This window comes from Zonotrichia albicollis, chromosome Z (genome assembly GCF_047830755.1).
Source record: "Zonotrichia albicollis isolate bZonAlb1 chromosome Z, bZonAlb1.hap1, whole genome shotgun sequence".
Lineage (NCBI taxonomy): Eukaryota > Metazoa > Chordata > Aves > Passeriformes > Passerellidae > Zonotrichia > Zonotrichia albicollis.
Genome location: NC_133860.1, coordinates 7895495 through 7919308, shown reverse-complemented (window position 1 = coordinate 7919308; position 23814 = coordinate 7895495). Strand labels below are relative to the sequence as shown.

Below are 23814 nucleotides of genomic sequence, written 5' to 3'. Positions count from 1 at the left end.
CCATTACAGCAGGAGGAATCCTAGTTCCTCAGTGCATAACAGGAAAATCCTGGGAGGGATCAGATGGATGCTCAAGGAGCAGTTTCTTCTCCCCAGGTACAAACTGCCAATAAACTGGCAAGGAGAAGCCAGTCCCTTGTGTTGCACAGCCCACACTCCCATGAAGGAGTGGGACTTTTCAAAGGGAAGAGGAAGGCTTTTATGGGATTAAATTGGCGTGTGCACATTGGGATATTTCCCAAGCAAGGGTGACAGAGACATGGGATCCCTCACATGCTGATCTCTCTGGGCTGAGCTAGGCTAAGCAGCAGCTTCAGAGAGGAGAAAATACTTCTCTTGGAGGCATAGTTCTGAGGAAAGTATATTGGCTCTGTCTTCAGCCAACTGCAGACAGGAATATCTGTTGTGTGAGAACGTTTCCAGCACAACACAAGGGACTTGGCAAAGGAAAGGAAAGGAGCAGGCTTTAGCCATGAAGGTCTGTGAGAAATGCCCACTGGTGGGCCAAGAGGGGCTGCCACTACCATGACCATATTAAAGATGATGCCAAAGTTCCCTTTTGCTTTGACGGTGCAGCATATGGATCATAGGGATATGGATCATGTTTAAAAACAAAAAGCTTGTTGAATTATAAACTATTGCTTGCAATCTGATGGTGTTGAAAAACTTCATGCACTTCCAGTGGGAAGTACCAAGCACTGAGCACTGAGAAAGTTCTCCTAATGCCTCTGGATATACCCATAGTGAAAGAAAAAAGAAACCATCTGTTGTGTGTAAGGCTGTGAAGTTGTCACTTTATAAGTAAGGTGTTTCATAACTGTTGCACTGTCCCAAATCCCAGGAGCTTACAGGATCTTGAAGCTCCTTCAGGCTGTCCAAAAGAAGATGAGCAGACGCCTGGTTCTGGGGGATTGCACAGATGGGCATGGAGAACACACCCTTTTTGAATAGTAATGAAATGGAAATATTCTTGGATGTGGCCCACATCACCTGGGAGCAAAACTGAGGTTCAAGCATTACTGGTCAGAGGAGACTGTACCGATGCTGGGCATAGCACAGAAAGTTTTGAGCTTAGAGGTTCCTAAACTCCCTGAGGCCCTATCAGGTGTGTTTATGGGTCACCCTAGGGATTTTTCCCAGTTCTGCCTGTGAATCTCCTGTGAGGAAAGAACAGTGGGAGATGTTGAGGGACCTCCTGCCATCCCACCTCACTTCATCTCAGCTGGAGAGACATGGTCAAACAGCATGCTGAGGTGCACAAATGGAGATGGTGGAAAAACCAGGCTGGGGAACATGACAGACATAGAGGAAATGTATATTTTAAAGAAAAGTGAGGTCCTGGAGGCACTGAAATAGCTCAAATTACAAGTATTCCAGTAGCAGCCTCCTAAATAGTCTTAAGGCCCAGGTAAAGCCATTCCTCCCTCACCCCCAAGTTGGTGCAAGCCAAGGAAAATGTAAGAAAAGGTTTTCAGAGTAGTGCAGCCCTTTCTCAGGATGAGCTTGGGCTACCTGGACAGACTGCAAAACAAGCAGCATGTGTGGTGCCTCCTGGTCACAAGTGATGTGGGCAGGATTTATTCCCAATATTAGCCCAAAAAGACTCCTTTTTTTCCAGGGGAAAGCAAACACAGCTATCAGTGCGATTTATTTTAGTGATTCTTTAAATAATCTGCATTTAAGGACTCCAAGCAATGGTGTGGTTATAACTATACTTACTGGATAAATGTATTTATTTATGGATGGGATGCTTTACTGCTGACAGTACAGTTTGTTTTTAAGCCTGACCAGGGTAGAGGAAATACATACAAATAAACAATAAACCTAAACAACACTAAAATAACATCAGTTAAAACAATTAGAGTTACTTCCACTCGCAAAGTATTGTTCCCATTTTGCTACAACATGGGAAAAAGCTCCATTTCCTAAGTCAGCTTGTAACTGATTTGGGATTTGCGGATTCTGGTAACAAAAGGGGATTTCTTTTGTCTGTTATTTATACTCTTCCTATGGCACCGTGTGTCCGTGTCGGGTGTCTGGAGCACCCTGTCTCAGTGCTGCAGTGTCTCCAGCCTGTCCCATCTCCCTGCCTCAGCTGGGCCTGCTTGGCCTTCTCCTCCTGCTGTGTTTGCAGGGGCAGGTCCTCCTAGGAGACTTTGTCCTGGTTTTTAAAGTTTTATTATCTCTGAATTATGTATAATTCAGGAGCTCAGGGACCAAGAGTTAAAAATAGACCCCGGAAAACGCACTGTCAGTAATCAGCAGAAGGCGTCAGGGAAGGTTCAGGCCATGCCTTAATTGGGATGCTTTGCCTAATTATTCTAATGCTTTAATTGCATTTGCATCCTTCACCCCGCACAGGGAGTTCCATGCTGGGTTGTTCTGCCTTTCTCTGTGTGTTCTGTGCCATCCCAGAGCTGGCTGCAGAGGAATGAGGGGGGACAGCTTGGCTGCCACCAAGGATTTTGTGCCACCAAGTATTTTCCATGCTGCCTTGCCTCTGGCTGTTTGTCTGCTCTCTGTCGGGAGCCAGTAACAAACACCAAGGAGAGGTGATGAGAAAAGAAGTGTCTGAATGATACTTCTTTGGGTCTAGGACTGCATGTGTGGAGTCTGTGGTTCATGGAAACACCCATTATTCTGTGAGAAGTGCACACCAGAGCATTCACAGTCAGTAAATGGGAATCCAGGAGTTTGTGTCCTTGGGGCCAACAGGGAAAGGCAGAGCCATACAGGGAATACTGCAGGTGGTTTTAGTGATGGCTAAGGAGTGATGTTTGGCTGTGGCAGTCCAGATCACAGTCACAGCCATCCCACCCTTTTTTTTCTGGAAAAAGTCTCCTCCATCTCCACTGTGCCCATCACTGAGACATGTGTACTGCAACTGCACACTCAGTCTCTGCTGGCAATCTGTGGTTTATGATGTACACCCCAAAGATGGAGTTATCCAATAAATCTTCCAAACTGGAACATCTCTCGTGGAATTACTTAGAATCACAGAACCACAGAATGACCTGAGCTGGAGGGCACCCACAAGGGTCACTGCAGTCCAGCTCCTGGCCCTGCACAGGACATGTCTAAGAATCCCACCCTGTGCCTGACAATGTTATCCAAATGTTCCTGGAGCCTCTCTGGGGCACGTTGCACTATGCCATGATTCATCAGGCCAGCACATCCTACTGTTAAGGTCCCACAGAGCATCTCTTCTGCACAACAGAGCTTCATAGATCAGTGGTGGCAAAACCCAGAGAGTTTTCCTCCTTTTCTGGTTCCTGGATGGCTGGAAATTAGTTTCTTTGTCAGTCCTGTAGTTTAATTTAGCCCTGGCTCCAATCATTGAGGTTGAAGAAGGTGTCCACATGCAGAACCCACTTGTACTGTGTTGTGGGTGAGGAAGGATGGTAGAACCATAAAGAGCCATAAAAGGGTTTGCCTGCCTTTTATCTTGTGTAGGGAGTATTTTGCAAAATGGTTGCACTTTCTATTCCTTAGATGTTGACCATCAACTGCTTGCTTATTCAGAAGCAACTCTTATTGTAAGCACCTTACAGGAAAATATGAATAGCTTGCAATTTAAAGGAACAGATTTATCACTTGCATTTTAACAGAGAGGAAATAATTTCTGTGTGGCTTCCTGGCAGTGTTTTTGGTGTCCTTCCATGGCCTCCAGACCAGGTCAAGGCTTTGGTTTGTGCCTCAGCTCTCTCCTTCTAAGATGTAAAAAAATCCCCTTGTGGGTGACAGACCAGAGCCATGGGAATTCCTGGAAGAGGAAGAGGAAAGTGGCTTCTGAGAAGAGAGCTCTGCTGGAAATACCCACAGGACTTAGAGATACTCATGTATCACTGAATCATGGATTCACAGAAGGATTTGGATTGGAAGGGGCCATAAAGCTCATCTCGTTCCAGCCCCTGCCATGGGCTGGAACACCTTCCATTGGAATCACCTCCAGCAGAAATGCCAGCCTTGGGTGGATAGAGGTGATGGGGATGCTGCCAGTGGCAACTTTGCCATGTTTTTCACATGCAAGGGGCTGGCTGGGATGGTTGTACTGAATTTATTGTCATATTCAGCCCCATAGGCACCCTGATTGTGGGACTGGCACAATGAAAGTTAAATATATCTGCAGATCTGTGCTGTCCTGGAGTTCCCTGCCCTGTACGATCCATCCTGTAGGCAGGTGAAAGCCTTGCTGCAGGATTTTGAAATTCACGGAGTGTGTTTCTGGAACCACAATGTATTTATTTTTTTATGCTCCCTCCAGCCTCAGAATTTCTGTTGTTCCCTTTGCATGGGCAGATGGGACGTCGTCAGTGATTCCAGCCCCACCTCACCCTTCCCACTCCCCCAGAAAATAAATCCCACCCTGAACTTTGTGTGCAATAAAACTGAGCGAAACTCCCAGCTCCTACCTCAGGCCTAATAACCTGTTTGTTCAGTTCAGGCCTTCTGCAACCATTTGTTTAAGATAAGCAAGGGCGGATGTTTCTTGAGGGCACAAAAGGCTCTTGAGATAAAGCTCCAGCGGGACTGATCCTGTGCTGTGGCTGGATCATTTCCTCCTCTCATCACCTGAGTGTTGTTTTTTTCCATCAGTCCAGTGCTTTTCTCAGCCTTCTATTCACTCTCAGAGTTTCAGTGTTGCTGTTTCCTATTCAGGTGTCTTCACCTGCTTGGGGATCACAGGCTGGGGTTGTTCCTGCTGCATGGGGAACATCTGTGAAGGAGGTGGAATAAGTTGTTATGAGTGAAGGCAGTTGCTTTGTGGGTTGAGGTTTCACATCTGAAAGTCAGGCTGTAAAACCACACAGATTAAGCAATGAATCCAAACCCCTAGAAGCCCCTGGAGCCTTGGTGAAACACCCACGAGTTCAGCCACCTCAGGCAACAAACAGCTGCACTTGGGAATGCAGCAGTGGAGGAGAGGAGGAGGAGGGAGGGTGCAGGTTGGTCCCAGATAGGGCTATCTCTTCTGTAATGCTTTTGATTTCAGATGCCAGAGGAGTTGCTGTGATTTGCTGCCTCAGGGCGGTCACAGAAGAATCAGTGGCAGGAAAAAAGCTCAGCCTAATTCCTGCAATCAAATTGTGACTTGGGAGCTTTCCTGGAAGGGAGGCTGGCCCTGCCCCAGCCTGAACCCCCTGCCCTGGGCTGATCCCCAGCGTGGGCAGCAGGGCAGGGGGATCCTGCCCCTGTGCCCCTGGGCTCAGGTGAGAGCCCACCTGCAGAGCTGCTCCAGCCCTGGCTCCAACAGCACAAGGAGCTGGAGCTGCTGCAGCCAGTGCAGAGGAGGCCACGGAGATGCTGCCAGGGCTGGAGCCCCTCTGCTCTGGAGCCAGCCTGGCACAGCTGGGGCTGCTCAGCTGCACCAGAGAAGCTCCAGGGACACCTGAGAGCCCCTGCCAGGGCCTGCAGGGGCTCCAGGAGAGCTGCACAGCCCCTGGGGACAAGGCCGGCAGGGACAGCACCCAGGCAATGGCTCCCAGGGCCAGAGGGCAGGGACAGATTTTGGCACATTGGGAATGAGGAATTGCTGGCTGGGAGGGTGGGCAGGCCCTGGCCAAGGTTTCCCATAGAAGAAGAACTTCCCATAGAAGTTGTGACGGCCCCATTCCTCGCAGATGGGTGGAACTAGATGGTCTTTAAGGTCCCTTTCAGCCCAAAGCATTCTAAGCTTTTACTAATTTACCATCCCCAGTAAATAAGGCAGAGATGGTGCTCTCCTCCAGCTTGTTCAGATGATCCTGCTGCAGAGGAGACATAAGAATAATCATAGCAAAGTCATTGTTGTAGGAGGGTAACACTAAATCCAACAATTTCCCTGCTCTGTTCCTGCCCCTCTTCCCCATGCCTCTCCCAAGCCTGTATCCCACAGGTTACTGGGCTGGGGTGTGGGATGGGCTGGGATCAGCACAGGGATGTTGCTGGGGAGGGGCAGGTATCAGTGGGGCTCTTGGGTTGTTGCAGAATGTCAGTGAGGTCTTGAAAGCATTTTATTTGTTCTTTCTTTGAGCTTTGATGTGAATGTGCCTGGGGAGCAGCTTTTGGTATTCCCACAGGCAGGTGAACAGGGATGAAGGTTGGACAGATACCTTCATTAGGAAGGGAAAGCACAAAAAGAGAGCACTGGCCTTCAAACCTGCTGCCTGTGTCCTCTGTTTGCAGCAATTCCAGTAGATGACAGATTTCCCTATCTGGCCATACCACAGTCACCTGAGCTTGCTGGATATCACCTTCTCCAAGAGTTGTTTTCCTCAAAAAACCTAAAAACGTGTATGCACGTCACACACATCACAGCTGATCTCCTGGGGACTGGCCCAGAGGGCAGACCATTCCTGAACAGCCCTTCTTTTCCAGATCTTTTGGCTCTTCTTGTTAGAGCATGTATGTTTATGATTTAAATTGGAGCATGTGTGCATTAGAAGTCCCCTGGGCGTCTCAGGTTCTTCTCCAAGCTCCCCACCATGCAAACCACAGAGTGTTTAGCTCCAAAACTGAAAATTAGCCCTATTAGCAATTCTTTCAGTGACCATGGGCTCCTTGTGCTTTGCTTTTCCCACACCCATTGCTTTCAGAATCAGCAGCACTGAAATGCTGGTTTGTTACCTTCTCCAGCCAGCTGTGAATAAATATCAAGATAAAATCCTTGTGGAAAGGAGACCAAATGTGATTTTGCTGCCCACTGAGAAGTTGCAAACCTGCTTATGAAAACCATGACCATCTGAGCATGGTGTTTCTGGCCAAAGCAGGAGAAAAACCATTCCTCTTGTAGACCCACTGTAGGGCAGAGGGTGGTCTTCTGCCTTGAGAGACGTTTTCCTTTGGCTCAGTTCAGGGATTTTGACTTCAGAAAGAGTGTGTCTGCTGAAAGATGGAAGAGCTGCTTTTCAGATTCACCTTGTCCTCAGTGAGCTGGCTCTGCTCAAGGCACTTCCAGGGCTGTGCTGCATGACACATGGTGGGCAGCAGCCTCGAGACAAGGGCTGTGTTATCAATATCAAAGCTCTCACCATGCCCTTGGGATTGTATCCCCACCCACTCATCACCTTTGGTCTTCTCCAGCCGCTCCGCCCTACTTGTAATTTGCTGATATTTCCTTTTGCATCAGCTCACCACACCAAAAAGAAAAAAAAAAAAAAAAAAAAGAAAAAAAAAAAAAAAGAGTCAACTTTTCTCCCTTCCAAATTTAGCTTTGTTTAGGCACCAAAATAGTCAAGAGTAGGGATCAGTGACTGTTTTTTTCCAAAACATTGTCTCACGACGAGGACTGAGGAAGGGAGCTGCTCAGCTGGAGAAAGGAGGTGTTTGATTTTCGTAGATGGGGACACGAAGTTCTCCTTTATTATATAGCACAGTCAGTCTCCAGGAGTGCTCCTTGGATTAGGAACTTCTTCCCATGTAATTAATTCATTTCTCATCCCGTTGACGTCAGCTGCTGGTGGGTAGAGGTCTGTGGAAGCACAGGGCTTCTCTTCAAGGAGGACATGCAGGAATGCACCACTGCATGTGTGGTTTCTAGTTGGAAAGAGCAGAAAGGCAGCTCCTGAAGCTTTAATGAGGTCTTCACTAGAGGAAATTGGTCCTTGTGTGGAGTGGAGATAGTTTCATTTTTCCGAGGTAATTGTATTTGCACATGTGTCTGCAATGCAGCTTAGATTCTTAAAAACACCCAAGTGTTAGCCTGCTGTGGTAGTACAACATTTAGAAACAGCCTCGCTAATTATTGTACTATTTTTAGCCTCATTTCCTAAACTAGCTGTGCTGGTGGGGTTGGACTCTCTGTGTCTCCTCCTTTCCTCATTCAGTTTGGTATATGTTGGCCAATTTCAAGTAATTTTTTCAAAGGAACAGAGATCTCAGAGATATTGAGCTCCTCCTATGCCTTCAGTGAAAATAAAGGATGGTGAAAGTGAGTGATGAGGAGCACTCAAATCGCAGCCCTCAGCAGTGAGGCAGTTTCAGAATGAGCACCCTGGTCTGGTGAAAGGTCCCTGCCGATGGCAGGTGGGTTTAACTGGATGATCTTTAAGGTTCTTTCCAACCTGAACTGTTCTGGGATTCTGTGCTACTACAGAATCTGTGCTGTGATTCTAAGCTACTACAGAATCATGGAATTCTAGGATATTCTGAGTTGGAAGCCACCCGCCAGGATCACCCATTCCAGCTCCTGCCCTGCACAGACCCCCAACAATCCCACCCTGGGCATCCCTGGCAGCGCTGCCCAAAGGCTCCTGGAGCTCTGGCAGCCTCGGGGCTGTGCCCATCCCTGGGGAGCCTGGGCAGTGCCAGCACCCTCTGGGGGAGAGCCTTTCCCTGAGATCCAAACTAACCCTCCCTGGCACAACTCCAGGCATTCCCTGGGTGCTGTCCCTGTCACAGGGAGCAGAGAGCAGAGCTGTGCCTCGGGAGGGGCTGCAGACCCCAGTGAGGTCTGGCCTCAGTCTCCTCTTGAGGTTGAACAAGCACAGTGCCCTCAGACACTTTTTCATGTGGCCCCTCCAGACCCCTCACCATCATTGTAGCTCTCCTTTGGACCTTTTCTAACAGCTTTATGTTTTGGCTCAGTGAGTTCCTTATGGCTTGAAGCCTGGAGGAATGAAGCTCTCTGAATGGGAAGGCTCCAGCTGCCGTGGGAGCTGTGGGGTTGCTGCAGCAGCAGCTCCTCCAGGCTTTTTTGCAGTGCTCAGGACGGATGGTCACAATAAACCCTGTCTGTCCTCAACTTGATGGTGCCTTCTCTGGCCTAAATTCATCATCCCCAGGAACCTTTCTCCTCCATTACATCTTCCCCTGGAGAAACTCAAAATACTATTATCTCACTAGCTGCTACTGAAATAAGCTGTCATTTCCAAAGGCTCTTCACACAAAGAGAGAGGGACTTTTTTCTGTAGTCAGTGTGTTATGTTGTCATGCCAATGTCACAAAGCTGCTGCTGGATGAGGCACATCCCCACCCAGCCCTTGCCCAGGCTGCTCCCTCCTGGCCCCTTGCACGTGGTGATTCCCAGCAATGGCTGGAGCTCCAGGCTGAGATAGATGGTGATGGAAATAAAAGGAGCAACTTTTACAGGGCTTTTATTGCCAGCTGGGGAAGGACAATACTGCATAAATAAAATTCATTATAGTTATGACAGCTCTGTGGTCCCTGGAAAATAAATAACACTTTGTACTTACGTAGGGCCTTTCATCCAGGAACTTCAGAGCTCTGTGTGAGCATTAACAAAGCCTCATCATGCCCATAGTAGGATAGTAAATAGAGCAGCCCCCTTATCAGATGAACAGACCACGTCAGAGTCGGCACCTTCAGTGGAAAGAGGGCACTGGGAAGGCAGAGCTGGGGTAACACACAGCTCTGCCACTGCCTTGTCTTGGAATCACAGAATCCTAGATTGCTTTGGGTTGGAAGGGAATTTAAGGTTATCTCATTCCAACCCCCCTGCCATGGGCAGGGACATCTTCTGATAGCCCAGGTGGCTCCAAGCCCCATCCAGCCTGGTTTTGGACACTTCCAGGGATCCAGGGGCAGCCACAGCTGCTCTGGGCAACCTGGGCCAGGACCTCAGCACCCTCACATTAAAGACTTTCTCCCTAATTACTAATTACTAGTAAAAAATTTCTGCTTCTAGTCTCATCTAAATCTGCCCTCCTTCATCTTGGGCTTGGGCTCATGATTTGCCATCCTTGTCACCTCAGCTGTTTCCTGCAAGGTGGGTCTCACCTGTCCCTGCTGCAGGGGTGGCACAGGCTGACTCATTCATGGTGGGCAGCCTCAGTGAGGCTTCTGATGTGGTTGTTCCCTTCCTACTGGGGTGAGGGCACAGCCCAGCAGACCTACCAGCTGTGGCTCCTACTGGTTTCCCCAGGTAGCCTCAAAATGATGCTGAGCATCTTCCTTTACAGAAATTTTTTCAGCTGGGTTTTGGTTTTTTCAGCAGCCCAGGGAAATTGGGTGGCTTAGTGTGTCATGTGAGAAGTGGGTGAATTCCTTATCCATCGTGTGTTTGGGATCTACACAGACGTGATCCAACCATTTGCCCTCTGTGATTTCTTCTGTACAGAAATTGCAGATAACCTCATTCCCTGCTCCTTGCCACAGCCCTGAGAGGTGCAGCACATCTGTGGATTTTCAGACCTGCTTTTGTGGGGTCTGGGATGTTGTAGGGATGTTTGGGGGAGCTGTTTCTTTTACCAGGCTCACATGCTGGGTATCCAGCCCTGTCTCACTCTCAGCCCTTCCATGCTGGTGCCTCCTGGGGCTCATGGCTGCTTTTCCCTCCGTTTTACAGGGTTACCATCCGTTGCCTCATGAAGCTGAAATCGCACACACCAAAAAACTGTTCAGAAGGAGGAGAAACGACCGGAGGTAGGTGAAACCTCTTCAGTGTTTGGGGTTTTTTTTAAATCTTTTCTTTGTTGCACATCTTCCTCAACCACCTTGTGGTGAGTCTTTGGACAGTGCTGCTGTTCAGCAGTGTCAATGCATAAACTCTTATTTCAGCACTAACATCCTGAAAATATTTTGGGATGAGTCCTGCATTGATCCAGGAGTGCCTTAAGCACCTTCTCTTCCCCTTGAATTTATTCCTGCATAGCCAGATCCCCCCACTTGTACTCAGAGAGACAGCTGGCAAACTCTTGTCTGTAAAAGCTCGAGTCCTTGGGATTTGCTTCCTCTTTTTCTATTAAAAATGAAAATTTGCTGAGTTTCAGGGCTGCCTGGAAAGTGGGTATGGTTTGGTTCTGAGGGGGTCACAGCCAGCCTCAGGTGTCCGTGGGAGGGAGGGGATGTGCTGTGCAGGCAGCCAAATTCCTGTGGCATTGGTGATTTCAGTCCATTGAGTTAATTTAATCGAGTCAATTGGATATTTAATTGTGTAAAATGCATATTCAATTATATGAGGGAATCTAAAGTCCTTGATGGGAATCGTGACTATGGTTAAATGTGAAAAGAAGTGAGGAATAAGGGAGTTAGTTGTACATTCAGCTTTATTTCTGCTGACTTGTTCTGCTCCAGCTGAGACAACTCACCCAGGGCAATAAAGCAATTCTAAAACCACGACTTTGAAAAATGATTGAAACAGGAGAAAAAGTGTCCAGTGCTTTCCCCTGGAATGAACTGTCGTCTGTGCCTGAGTTTTCACAGGGGGCGTTTTTGGTGAAGTCCTGCAGACACCTTGGAGTGTGTCCTCAAATCTCACCATCACTTCTTGTCTCATTAACAGCTAGGATGTAGTTAACTCTGCGTGGTTTGATTTCCCTAAACTTGACTGAAGGACCAAAAAAAGAGCTAAAAAGAGTTTTCTCAGGCAACCTATAAACATCCTTCTGTAGGCAGAATGGTTTGTCAGCAGCTAACTCTGTTTCCTCTCCTTCTGGGGACTCCCTCCTTTTTAGCTGTACACAGTTCAAAAAGCCAACCTAATCTTGTTATTTGAGGTGGTGGGAAAAGGTTGTGTTTCAGCTGGGTTGCAGCCCTGTGATCTCCAAAACATGGTTACAACCAAGTCTGCTGTGTTGCTGGACTGAGCTAGGTGGGCTTAACTGAGGCACTGGGCTGGGCTCCTCTGAGGAACCACAGTGGAGTTTAGGGGGTTCTCTTCCCATCTCTGGCCTTCTTCTGACATACAAACCGTGCTTGATGCTTTGTGAGACCCTCAGGGCCAAAAGATCTTCTGCCATGTCCATGAAGCCCCATGCCCAAGGCTGTGATGAACCATGGAGCTGTGTTGGTTCTTCCCTCTCATCCAAAAATCTTGCCAGTTGGAAAGATGGGAGGGAACAGACAGATGTGCATTTCTGTTCCTTTTTTCTGTCTGGTCCCTTCAGATAAACCATCGGCAGACAGAAGCATTCAGTCCTCCAGGGCATCCCTGTCTCCTGCACAGATGGCAAGGAGAGATAGCAAAAGAAAGTGCCTTGGGCTGGGGTTGGAAGATCACAGGGTCAGATACAGCCCTGGCCAATAGCACTGGGATAATATCCTAGGGGAAGAGAAAAAAGCCTTAAAATCCAATTGATTCAGCATCATTCCCGAGGAGACATGGGGTCATTTCAGCCCTAAGCAGTCACAAATGAAATAAAATGGAAAGAGCAGAGGGTATGCACTTCTGCCCAAGTCCTCCACAGTGCTATCAAATCTTAGCCAGAAAACCACATTTATTTCAATTTCTAAAAGCTGAGAGACCTGAGTACAGGGAGCTGGAGTGAAAAAGCAGTTTTTAAAGTAATTATTTAAAAGGAAAAGGCATGGTTCCCATCCCCTTCCTTCACCTCTCCCTCCTCATGACACTTGTTTTGCCACTGGAGGTTTTCAGCGTCCCCTTGTCTCTGTGGTGCATTTGGGACTAGGAGGGGAGGTTTAGTCCTTTTTGTGTCACTTGAATTGCTCCAAGAGAGCACTTGCTCCTTAAAATTGATTTCTAGCAGTGAGTTAGGTCTCAGAATGTTTATTTTATGCGGAAAACATGGCAGAAGTAGGGGAAGAGAAGGGAAGGAATAGGGGGGAGGGAAAGGGAATAGGAAAAAACCAGATTTTATCAGAACACAGACTACAAAGCTGTTTACACTTTATTGCAGTGCTATTACCTTAATGTCCCAGGCATGACTCTGAGGCAGAAAAGCTCCATTCCAGAGCTGGTGGAGCCACACAAGTGATATAAAAATTCCTCAGGGTGAGGTTTTATGTTAGGCAAAACATAAAACCTCAGTCGGGAGTAGTGGGATTTTTGTTTAAAACCTCATCTGGATATGGAGAGAGTCAAAATTTGCAAGAGTATGGATGGGACATCAGAGGCAGTGAGGCTTAGAGGAAGCCTAGCAGGGCCATGTGGTGATGCATGGGGTGGGAAGGGGCTGGGAAGCAGCTCTGGATGCCTGGACCCAAGGGAGGAAGGTCTGCTTTCCTAGAGAGGAATTGGCAGCAGCCAAAGATGGAAGTGGGGCTGCAGTGGATTTGCAAGAAGACAGGAGGTTGTCCTGCTAGGTTGGTGAGAAGCAGGTGTGGCCCCAAAGTCCTGGGCTCACTGGGTCTGGTTTTCATGGGGCAGCCTTTCCTCTTCTCCTGGAGCTGGTGGGTCCTGGAGCAGCACCCTGGGCCCCACAGGTGATGCCTGAATGGGGTGCAGGGGTTCTTCCTGCCTCATCCAAGGCTGACAAATCCGTGGTGGCCATGCTGGGCATCCTCCTGCAGGAGTCACCCTCACAAGTGGCCATCCAGCTTGGGTCAGCCCCCAGTGTGACCTCTGCTCCATGCACAGGCCCAGCTGGCCTTGCCTGGTTGTAGGTGACCTTTGGGTTTGTTGGAGCCTTATATAACACAGCTATTACAAAAAAAAGCCAATAAAGCAGATTGGTACCCAGAAATCTGTCCTTTTTGTCCCAGCTGGTCTTGCAAATGGCATTGATTCCCTCCCAGAGCGTGTGTGGGCTTCTCTGGCCTCCGTGGCAGTGACATTGAGATGGGGACAGCGTTGGGCTGGTGCAGCACCTTTTGTTTCACATGCAGAACAGCCCTGGTGTTCAGCCCTGCTATAAATAGCGCTTGTCCCTGCTTCCTTCCCGTCACCTTTCCTCGGGAAATGCTGTCCCTGTGGTGTGGAGGAGCACAGCTCACCTACCCTGAGGTCTCTGCCACACACCTTTGGCTCCCTTCAGAAGAAGCTACCCCAAGGGAGTGACCCACAGCTCTCTCCTTGTGCAGTGTGCTATGTTTTTATGTTCCTCAACCATTTTTTTTTCCATTTTTGTGGGTGCCTTATCATTCAGAGTGTTCAAGGCCAGGTTGGATGAGGCTCTGGGTAACCTGGCTAGTGGAAGATGTCCCTGCTTCTGGACCTGAATGGTCTTCAAGGTCCCTTCCAAGCCAGATCATTTGGGAAGCTATGATTTTTCATAGATGCATGCTTCATTTGTTGCATTAGAAAGGCATGAAGAGTGAATTAGATGTCATTAAAAAAACTGGGCACATTTTCCATCACAGCAGTCAACATCAGAGTCACATCTGCTGGAGGGTTTGGTTGCACACAGTGCTGTAAAAGCCTACAGGAGGTGCTGGGGCCCTTCCTGCAAAGAGCTTGTGATCAGAGCTGTAGAGGTATCACTCCCCACCTCTCCCGGCAGGAATCCTGCGGGCTGTGTCCTCTCTGTTGGCTTAGAGCCAGGAGCTGTGACTGCCACCTCCTGATGCAGGTGGTGGAGGGCATCTCTGCTTGCTGGGATCATGGAAGGAGAGCAGCGCAGGCAGGTGTTTTCATACCATGTCCAAAGGCACCAAAGGCTGCTTAGTTTGACCTTCCAAGGGCAACCACCTCTAGGGAAGGACTGAGTTTTTCTGGGTGGTGACACAACCTCTACTGCAAGAAGAAAGATACTGTGGAATGTGGGGCACAACAGAGCCCACATTTCTCAAGTCCTCTCCTCAAACCTCTCCCAGCCCAGTGCCACTCTGCTAACACAGCACAAGCTGTGTGGGATGTGATCTCCTTGGGCAGGTGGGCTCTGAGTTTGGCCCCTTGTTTTTCAAAAAGTTCCTAAACCCCCTATTTTTTAAGCATTACAAGCTGACTTTGTGTTGTCCAAGATTCCTCCAATTCCCTTGGCCTCCTGTTTGGGATGTAGGGTCCAGCTGGCCAAATTCTTTGGCCTGGAAGTGCATGGAAATACATGAACAGTGGCTTGCCCCAGCCTTGTAGGAATGATAAAGAACATTGCATGTTCAGATAGGCTTTACAGGGAATATATGGAGTTGAAATATATGGAATTGCAATAGGACAAGTGGGGTTGTACCTGCTTCTTGGTCTTCTGGTTAACAGTACTGAAATGGTTTTGTGTCACTTGAGGAAGGGAACAGTTTTCCTAATAATCAGGAAAGGATTTTTGAGGAAGTCTTAAAAAGTTTGCACCATTGAAATCACATTGATCCAACATCTTGTTGGATTCAAAAGTCAGATCAGGCTGAGTAGCTTAGCAAAAGCAAATCCTTGGGTGTGCAGAGATGCTGGCTGGTAACTCATGGCTCTTTTGGTTCTCCTTGTCTGGGGCCAAGAACAGGAATGGATGGCAGAGAGAAGAACAACCCTATGTCCTGGAGAGAATGGAGTAAAAGCCCAAGAGTTAATCAATACCCTCTTCTCAAAAGGCCCCTGAATTCCTTTTTTCAGTAGAAAAAGTGGGAATCTCTTGTGCTTCTTCTGTGCAGCTGATGTGTCTTCAGACTTTGAGTGACCCAAGCCATGAGGGGCTGCCCTGCCTGTTGCAGCCAGGATTGATGGGGATCACAGCCAGCCTCAGGTGAAGGACCATCACCTTCAGCTGTGGCTGAGCTTTGTGTCATCTCCTCCTTCTCCTGTTGGAGGAGATTTTAAGAGGGGTGTTTCTGCACCTGGGGAATCCATCCTACATAAAACCCCTGTGTGGGGAGCTGCAGCAGAAGGCTGCACAGCTCCTCTGGCTCATACATGGAGGGAAGGGTTGGGAGCAAAGAGGCTGAGGAGCTCTCCCCATGTCCTTTTAGAATGCCTTAAATGCTTAAAGATTTCAAGAACAGAATTACAGAAATGCCCCCACGTTTTCTCTAGCATTGTCTGACTTTATTTACTTCCTTGCATTAACTTGGCTTTGCACTTAAATGATCAGGAAAAAACAGTCTGGATTATTTTTTTCTGTGTGTATGCGTTTTCTGGACTTAATTAGATTCAGAGCTGAGGGAGGCAGAAATATCCTCCTTCCCTGGAGAGCCCCGGGTGGCTGTCAGGGACGGTTTCCTCTTCCTGAGGCAGGAGGGTTGTGTAAGCGCCGTGACCCTCCTGCTGCCGCCCACGCCGCGCACGGGTTATCTGGGGTGAGCACACCCAGTGGGCATCCCTGTCCCAGCTCCCCACCAGGGCCTGCACTGCTGAGAAACCTCCTGGGGCTCCTCCCAGCCCAGCCAAGTGGGTCTTCAAGGAGGTGGTTCTGCCTTGGGACAGCCCAGAGGATGGTCATGGTGGGCTCAGGGCCAGGCAGGGAGCGTCCCATATCCGCTGGCGGCTCCACTGAGGAGCGTAGGCAAGCTGTGATATATTTCTTTTCCCATTATATTTAATTTTACAGATCCTCGGGGACACTCAACCACCTACAGTGATTAGTTCAACTGATTAAGCTGCTTTTCCTCTTGTGACAAACTCCTTTTGTGAAGGGTTTTCAATAGCCACGCTGCTCGGGACATTGTTCCTGTACAATTTCCTTTCAAAACACCATAAAGGCACTCTGCCGCTTCACCCTGTCGTAAAACACCCCAGGAATCAGCTTGGCCCACATTGCTCCTCCAAGGGCAAGGTCTCCTCATTCAGGGGCAAGATACAGGCTCGGGTGGGAGTTGCAGGACCATGTGGTGCCAGTGAGATGGAGCTGTCAGCAAGGGGGATTTAAGATGAGATAAAATGGAAAGCAAAAGTTTTCTGCCTTTTTTTTTTCCTTCTGCTTGTTGATGAGAGGATCCAGAGTCACCCAGGGAAGTGAAGGATAAATAAACTTGAGAGCTCAGAGTAGTAAATGCTGCTTCACACGTGTCAGCTGGTTCAGCCTTGCCTGGCAGAGGCTGGGGGCTGATGCAGATACTGTCAGGGGTGAGACCCTGGCCCAGGGTGCCCAGAGCAGCTGTGGCTGCCCCTGGATCCCTGGCAGTGTCCAAGGCCAGGCTGGATGGGGCTTGGAGCACCCTGGGACAGTGGGAGGTGTCCCTGCCCATGGCAGGGGATGGAGCAAGATGAGCTTTAAGGTCCCTTCCAACTGAACCCATTCTAGGATTCTGTGATATTCCTGTGCAGTAATCTGAGCTCTGGTACCTACAGGGCACAGATGATTCAACAGCTCTGCAAAAGCCATCTGAAGTTCAGCCAAATTTATATCTAGCATGAGTCCTGGGTCAGCTTATCTAAGAGCAAGTCACCTGCCCCAGCACCATCCCCAGAGCTGCATGTGTGGGGTCCTCCCATCATCCGAGTGGTCCATGTAAAACACCAGGAGCAGTGAGGTGGAGCAGCTGGTATTCAGCGCCCACTGGGGAATTTGTTTTGCCTGTCACCCATGTCTCAAGCTGTGGGAGGCTGAGTAGAGGTTCTCTACATAGCTGTTCTCATTTTTTTCTGGTGTGTTGGCAGCACTGAGGCCTGATGTGTTGGGGGAATCAGTGAAAATATGCCCAGCCATGCTTCACCCCCGAGGGCAGGTGGTGTGGCCACCATCCTGCTGGCAGAGCACACCACAGAGGGGGTGCTGTGCTCACAGCTCCTTTCCTGGTGCTGGCAACAGTCAAAAAGATTCTGCATTTTATGTATGTGCAAGGACAAAGCACCGCTCTAAAAGTCAGAGAGCTCTTCGGGCTCGACACCAGTGGCAAGAGAAAGATAAACCTCTGTGATTTTGGCAGGACGTGATGCTCCTGTGCAGGACATCAGGGGATGTGTGTCCATTGCTATTCTCCATATCTGCACTGTCCTCCTTGTGTTCCTAGCTAAAGACTCCTGCAGAAGGGTTAAAAGATACCCATCTAAGCAAATTTTATCCTTTCCTTTCATTGTTCCTTTTTTTCTAATGCCAGGAGGCAGTGGCAGGAGCAAGCTGAGTGCATTTCCCAGCTGCAGGGTTGCCACCTCTCTATTGAATGGCTTTGTCATTACATAAAAACTCTAAAACACAAGACCTTTAATACCCTTTTTTTCTTCACAGTCTTGGTGACTGAAGTGACCCCTGTCCTGCAGGCTAAATTTAATCCAAATAGCCAAGCTGCCAATAGACTTTTTGGCATCAGGAGGCTTTTGCAGGTTGTTTTTATCCATCTCTGCCACTGCTTGAAAGATTTTATGTACCATCAGCAAAGCATGTTACTGTTATGAAACCTTGATAGAAATGTATGACCTGCTGAATAGGCTCAGGGTCTTATGATGTTGCTTCACCAAAAGCAAAATAATTGCTCCAGAAAAAAAAAAATTCAGAACTGTACTGTTTGGCTGTAGTGGTGGAAGCTATGGTGGAGGTGTTTTTTATGAAAATTCAGTATTTTCTAGGTACCTTTTTACTGTGTGGTATCAGGGGCTGGTCTGGAGGTCAATGAGTTGTTGTCACTGATGGCTCCTCTCAAGTGTGAAGGTTTGGAACAGCTTGGTCGGGTGGAAGGTGTCCCTGTCCATGGCAGGGGTGGAATAATGTGGTCTTGAAAAGCCCTTTCCAACCCACTTCCAAACCACATTCTGTAATTTTTGTGAGCATTTTGGAGTAAACAGGAGCTCATGGTGGCTCTACCACTGTGGAGAAGGTTAGGAGAGCATCCACTCTTGAATCCAAGGCTTTGCAGGGAACATGGGAGACCTCATTCAGTGTTCACCTTTATCAGAGCCTGCTGGGCTTCTCCTCCGTGATCACAAGTGCTATTTCAGGTGCCCTAGCTTGTCTCAAACTCCATGCAAGGAGCTGTCAGACTCCAGACCTTATGATACCAGCACCAAAGTGGCTGGAAGCCAAACAAGATGCTGTGAGGCATCTTCAGTGTCACTGCCAGCTGGGTCCTACTTTGTGTGTCCATAACTACATTGACCAGATATGAACTGGAGGCCCAACTTCCTATTATGCTCAGAGGGGATGTGTTCAGTGAACTTTGGAGGATGCTTCTCCCCCACATAAGAAAAGTTAGCCTCTTCGTCTTATAGAGAACATATTTCCTTGCTTTATTTTGCCTTCCTATGTTGACCAGAACCAAGGAAGTCAGAAAAACAAAGAGATGTGGGAGGAGTTGAGCCAAAACACCTCATTCTGGAGGGAGTCCTGGGGCAAGGATTTTTTCTGGGCTCTCTTCAGCAAGAACAGACACTTGAGACTGGGCATCTCAGTCTCAGCTGGGAATGAGACTTTGATTAGAAGGGCATGTAGGGGTAGGACAAAGAGGAATGAGTTCACACTGGCAGAGGGCAGGGTTGGATGGGCTATTGGGATGGAATTGTTCCCAGTGAGGGTGGTGAGACCCTGGCAAAGGCTGCCAGAGCAGCTGTGGCTGCCCCTGGATCCCTGGAAATGTCCATGGCCAGGCTGGATGGGGCTTGGAGCAGCCTGGGGTAGTGGAAGGTGTCCCTGCCCATGGCAGGGGGTGGAATGGGTTGATCTGTAAGGTCCCTTGCAACCCAAGCCCTAAGTTATATGGTGAAGTAAATACCTGCACCCTTGTTCTTTTTCTTACCTCCTTGTGATCAAATATAACTCAACACATCAGTCACAAAGCATACAGTGAATTAAAAAGAGAAATAGGAGGGAGGCAATGGTGACATTTCCAAGGTCTACAAGCCAAACTGCCTTGGTGATCTCTCAGCACCCTGTGTGAGGTATGGAGTAGCCTCTTTTTGCCCTTGTTTTTCTCATAAACAGGTGTCAGGTGTCAGCAGAGCTGTTGTCATCACAGGTGGAGCTACAGCCCCCAGCTCACTGTCACAGCAATTGTCAACTTGCACCTTCTTCCAGAAGAGATAGCATCTTCTTTCTTCTGGCAGAGAGCTGGTGTGTGGATGTCCAGTTGATTCTTCTGGTGTGTCCTGAGGTCTGAGGAGACCCCTGGAGTGGCCATCAGGGCTGGGGTTTATATTTCAGGCAAAACATGAGCTGACCCAAGCCTTTGGAGTTGAGTGGGATTTTGGGAAATTGGTGGATGAGCTGGGCCTCAGCTGTGTTGTGGATGTTTATGTGTTCCCTTAGATTTGGTCCTAAGTTTAAAGATGAAATAAATGTATGTTCTGAGGTGTGTTATGGACACATGAAGTCATGGGAGGATTGGTAACTGGCTCTAAGGCAGTGTGATTTATAGTCCTATATAAAGGACTTACTTTAAAGCTATTTTTCTATCTTGTGTGTGAAGGACATTACTAATTCATTTTATGTGAAAATCTGCTCCTCTGCATTCATTTTTACCTAATTCTGTGTTGTCAGGCATCATCTTCTTTTCTGCTGTTTCCTTTCTTATTAAAAATTGCTTTCCTTCTGGTTTCCCTTCCGTAATCTTGCACTGGGAGTTTGAAGATACACATAACCAAGCTGTCCCAGCGTTTTGTCTCACAAGATTTTTTTTTCCCCAATGGAACTTAACCAAAATAAGTCTCCACACTTCTTCCCACAAGCATCCCATTGGCAAGTCAAGAGGTTGGGATGCATCCTCTTGAGGCCAGGTAGTTCTGGTACTGGAAAGATAAAGAGTATGCCAGCCATCACCCAGGAGTGTGACATGCAAGGTATTTGTTTGAAAACTCCTTACAATCAGCTGACAGCCCATATTCATGCAGTTTTCAGGCTGCCTTGAAGGGGTTGCACTATTTCCAGAGCCAGTCCATTCATGGCCAAGCGCTAAGGCTCCTCTCACAAAATAAAAATAGTCCCAGGAGCAGCTCTCACACCAGGTTTGAAGATCTCAAGTTATACTGGGTGAAGGTGAACATATTTTACAGCTGAATGTGTCGATTTTAAGGCTGTGAAATTTTGGAAGAGAATTAGAAACCCGTTCCCAGAGGTCAACAGGACAAAGCTCTCCTGCTGGGCAAGTGAATAGAAATGAGTTCATAATTACAGAGTATAGTAGCTTTTTCACCGTCTTAATTGAGGTTTTTCAGAAAGGAAGAGAACTTAAAACAATACAGAAATGTCTTTTGTTCTTTCAGAGCCATTTGCTGAGGGCTTTGCAGTGAGAGGAGAGGATGTTTATTAAAAACAACAATATCAAGATGTTATTTTAGGGCCAAAGGGCCATTTCTAGCTGGAACAAAATTAAATGCTTGAGATGAACTGAAAATTAGCACTGAGCTAAATGATTTGCAGCGCATTGCTGAACAGAAGAAAGAGAGAGGAAGGGAAGGGAATTGAAGAAGTTTAAACACTCCTTTCCTTCTCAGTAGGATTTCCAAATCAAATTAATTAGGTTGAACAGCACGTGGGTCTGAACCCTTGAAGCAGCATCTGGAAGTCAGGGGTTTATCCTCATCCTTATGCTCCTGTCTTCTCCATGCCCTCCTGGGAGCTGATGAGGCTTCTGGAGGGGACTTGGGGGTGCAGAGGGAGCACCCCAAGCCCAACAGGGGTGTCACAGCCATCCCTGCCGAGCAGGCTCTGGGGGAGTGGAGCCAGCATAGTGGTACCTATGAAAAGCTGACTCTTCTCCAAGAGAAGCAAATGCAGGAGTGATTTCTTTTTTTTTTATTTTCAAGCACAAAAGTGAGTCTGGTGGGATATTGTCTGCAATGGAAAATAGGAGTACTAGTATTTAGGTAGACCACAGTGTTCAGAATGTCATGATGCAAGAAACTCTTCTAAGCAGCTGAAAGCACCTAAGCAGAGATGTTAAAATAAGAGGCGCAGTTATGTCTAATACTTAGAAAATTTGAACCAATGATGAAGGACAGGTCTTGTTTTCAGGAACAAGTGCAATAAAGGGTGCATCTCCATAAGGAATCACAGAATAGTTTGGGTGGGAAGGAGCCTTGAAAATCACCTTGTTCCAACCTCATGCCATGGGCAGGGACACCTCCCACTGTCCCAGGCTGCTCCAAGCCCCATCCAGCCTGGCCTTGGGCACTCCAGGGATCCAGGGGCAGCCACAGCTGCTCTGGGCAACCTGTGCCAGGGCCTGCCCACCTTCACAGTCAATAATTTCTTTCTAGTACCTAAATTAAATATCTTCTCCTTTGATTTAAAACCATTCCCCCTTGTCGTAATCACAGACTATGTCAAAATAGAGGAGTCCCATAAGGATCATCAAGTCCAGCTCCCTGCTTCTCACAGAGTCACCTAAAACTAAACCCCATGACTAAGAAAGCTGTACCAGCTGAAGCTGAGCATACTCGAGAGCAAGATGAAGAGCTCCTTGTTGCAGTGCTGGTCCTTTAGGATAAGTCTCCTCAAGGAAACAAGTGTTCATAGTCATGGCAATCCCAGCTGTGGGTGCTTGCCCTGCCTGCCCGAGCAGAGCTGGCGGCGGCAGCGCCACAGCCGAGGGGCTGGCAGAAGGCAGGTTAGAGACAGACCATAATTTTGGTTTGATTTTCTGCAGTGTCACTGGGAGTTATTACACTAAATTAGTTCTCAGGGCTGCAGGTCCTGGCAGGGCTCAGCTGGCCTGATGAATTACGGTGTGTGAGCGGGGCGGGCGTTTTGTCCGCATGTGCCGCTGGCTGTGCCTTCCAGCTGGGACATTACTCCCCTTATCTTGCCGTGCCATCCTGCATCAGCAGTTCTTAACTTGCACTTAGATGTGCTGTTGGTGTGCTGGAGCTGGACAGAAGGGCCACAAGAGCAAGAGGAGAGAGAGGTGTGATGGGTGACACAAGGTCGCCTGGCTTGGTGACCAGCAGGGCACACCAGGAAGAGGGTGAGAGGAGCAAGCAATGCTGGTTCCCAGCAGTGCTCTCCCTTCTTGGTGGTTGGACTTGATGATCTTAAGGTTTCTTTCCCTTGTAAGTATTGAACGGCTGCAATAAACAGTCTACAGAGCCTTGCCCAGGCTGAGCCCTCTACTTTTTAAGCCTTTCCTCATAGAAGAGATGCTCCAGAACACTCTGAGCAATTTTTGATTCTCCTCCTGGGACACCTTGGTCATCTTCACAGAATCCTAGAATAGCTTGGTTTGCGGGGAACTTTAAAGATCATCCTGTTCCACTCCCCTGCCATGAGCAGGGATGCTTTCCACTATCCCAGGTTGCTCCAAGCCCCATCCAACCTGGCCTTGGACACTTCCAGGAATCCAGGGACAGCCATAGCTGCTCTGGGCACCCTGTGCCATGGCCTCCCAACCCTCACAGGAAGAATTTCTTCCTACCATCTGATCTAAATCTCCCCTTTTTAAGTTTGAAACCATTCCGCCTTGTCCTATCCCTATCTGCCTGTGTAAAAAGTAAAAGTGTAAAGCACTCTTTAAGGAAGGCAGCAGTGAGGTCTCCCTGGAGCCTCTTTTCTCCAGGTGAACATCCCCAGTTTCCCCAGCCTTTCTCCAGACCTCAGAGCATCTCCATGACCTCTTCTGGACTCAGTCCAGCAGGTCCATGTCTTTGCTATTGCTTGTATTGGTGTTGCTTTGGTAGCTGGTGGTGTGATTTATTTATTTTTACCCAACATGTGAGGAAAGCCTTCATTGTGTGGGCAGGCATTGGGGTGTAGGATGGGTCACAGAGAAAGAATGCAAGAGCCATCCCCAGGACAGACAGCCAGACAGATGGACAATGAAACACCTCATCAGTGTTTCACCAACCTCAGGGTGGCTTTTGGCAGAGGACTGCTCTCAGCATCTCCCCTTTGGCTGTGAGGAAACCAAGGTGGGAAGGTGGAAGGAGTCTCTAGCTGGACCTTCCCCCACCACAGACCTTGCAGTGAGCCTGTGGCCACCAGATCCTGCTGTGTGTGAGCCCTGGCACCCTTGAGCCTGCCCTGCAGGGCTTCTCTCAGTGTCACACACTGCAAAACACGGCTGGCTACGTGCTGCTATTTCAGCCAGCCAGAATTGAGGGAAGGAAATAGAGCGGCAGGTTCCTCTGCACTAGGAAACCGATCTGTTCTTGAAATGGCTTTCTCTTCGGTGTAGTGTTTCCGGCCGGCTCCTCGGCACTGGAAATGGATTTATCCATCTACACCTTGTTTTCCAGTGTGAGCTCATGGAGGTGTTGCCAGCAGTTGGTTGCTGGAGTGAATAGAGGTGAAATAACTTGTTTCTTTCTCTCCTCAAGTATAAATGTGCCACTGTCTTGGAATGAGCACCCAGGGCTTCGTGCTGCCAAATTGCTCCCCAGGGTATCTGGCAACTGAGCTCAGAGATGAGGGC

General features: G+C 48.4%; 1 protein-coding gene across 5 annotated transcripts in view; it reads left to right on the top strand.

The window, feature by feature from the left end:
- CTIF (cap binding complex dependent translation initiation factor) overlaps window positions 1-23814 on the top strand; it is a 146998-nt gene that overhangs the window by 68557 nt on the left and 54627 nt on the right. For all 5 annotated transcript variants that reach the window (XM_026795319.2, XM_026795318.2, XM_026795322.2 and 2 more), the window contains one exon: window positions 10286-10362. In XM_026795319.2, the coding sequence (XP_026651120.2) occupies window positions 10286-10362 (77 nt within the window). The remainder of the gene's footprint in view (window positions 1-10285; window positions 10363-23814) is intronic.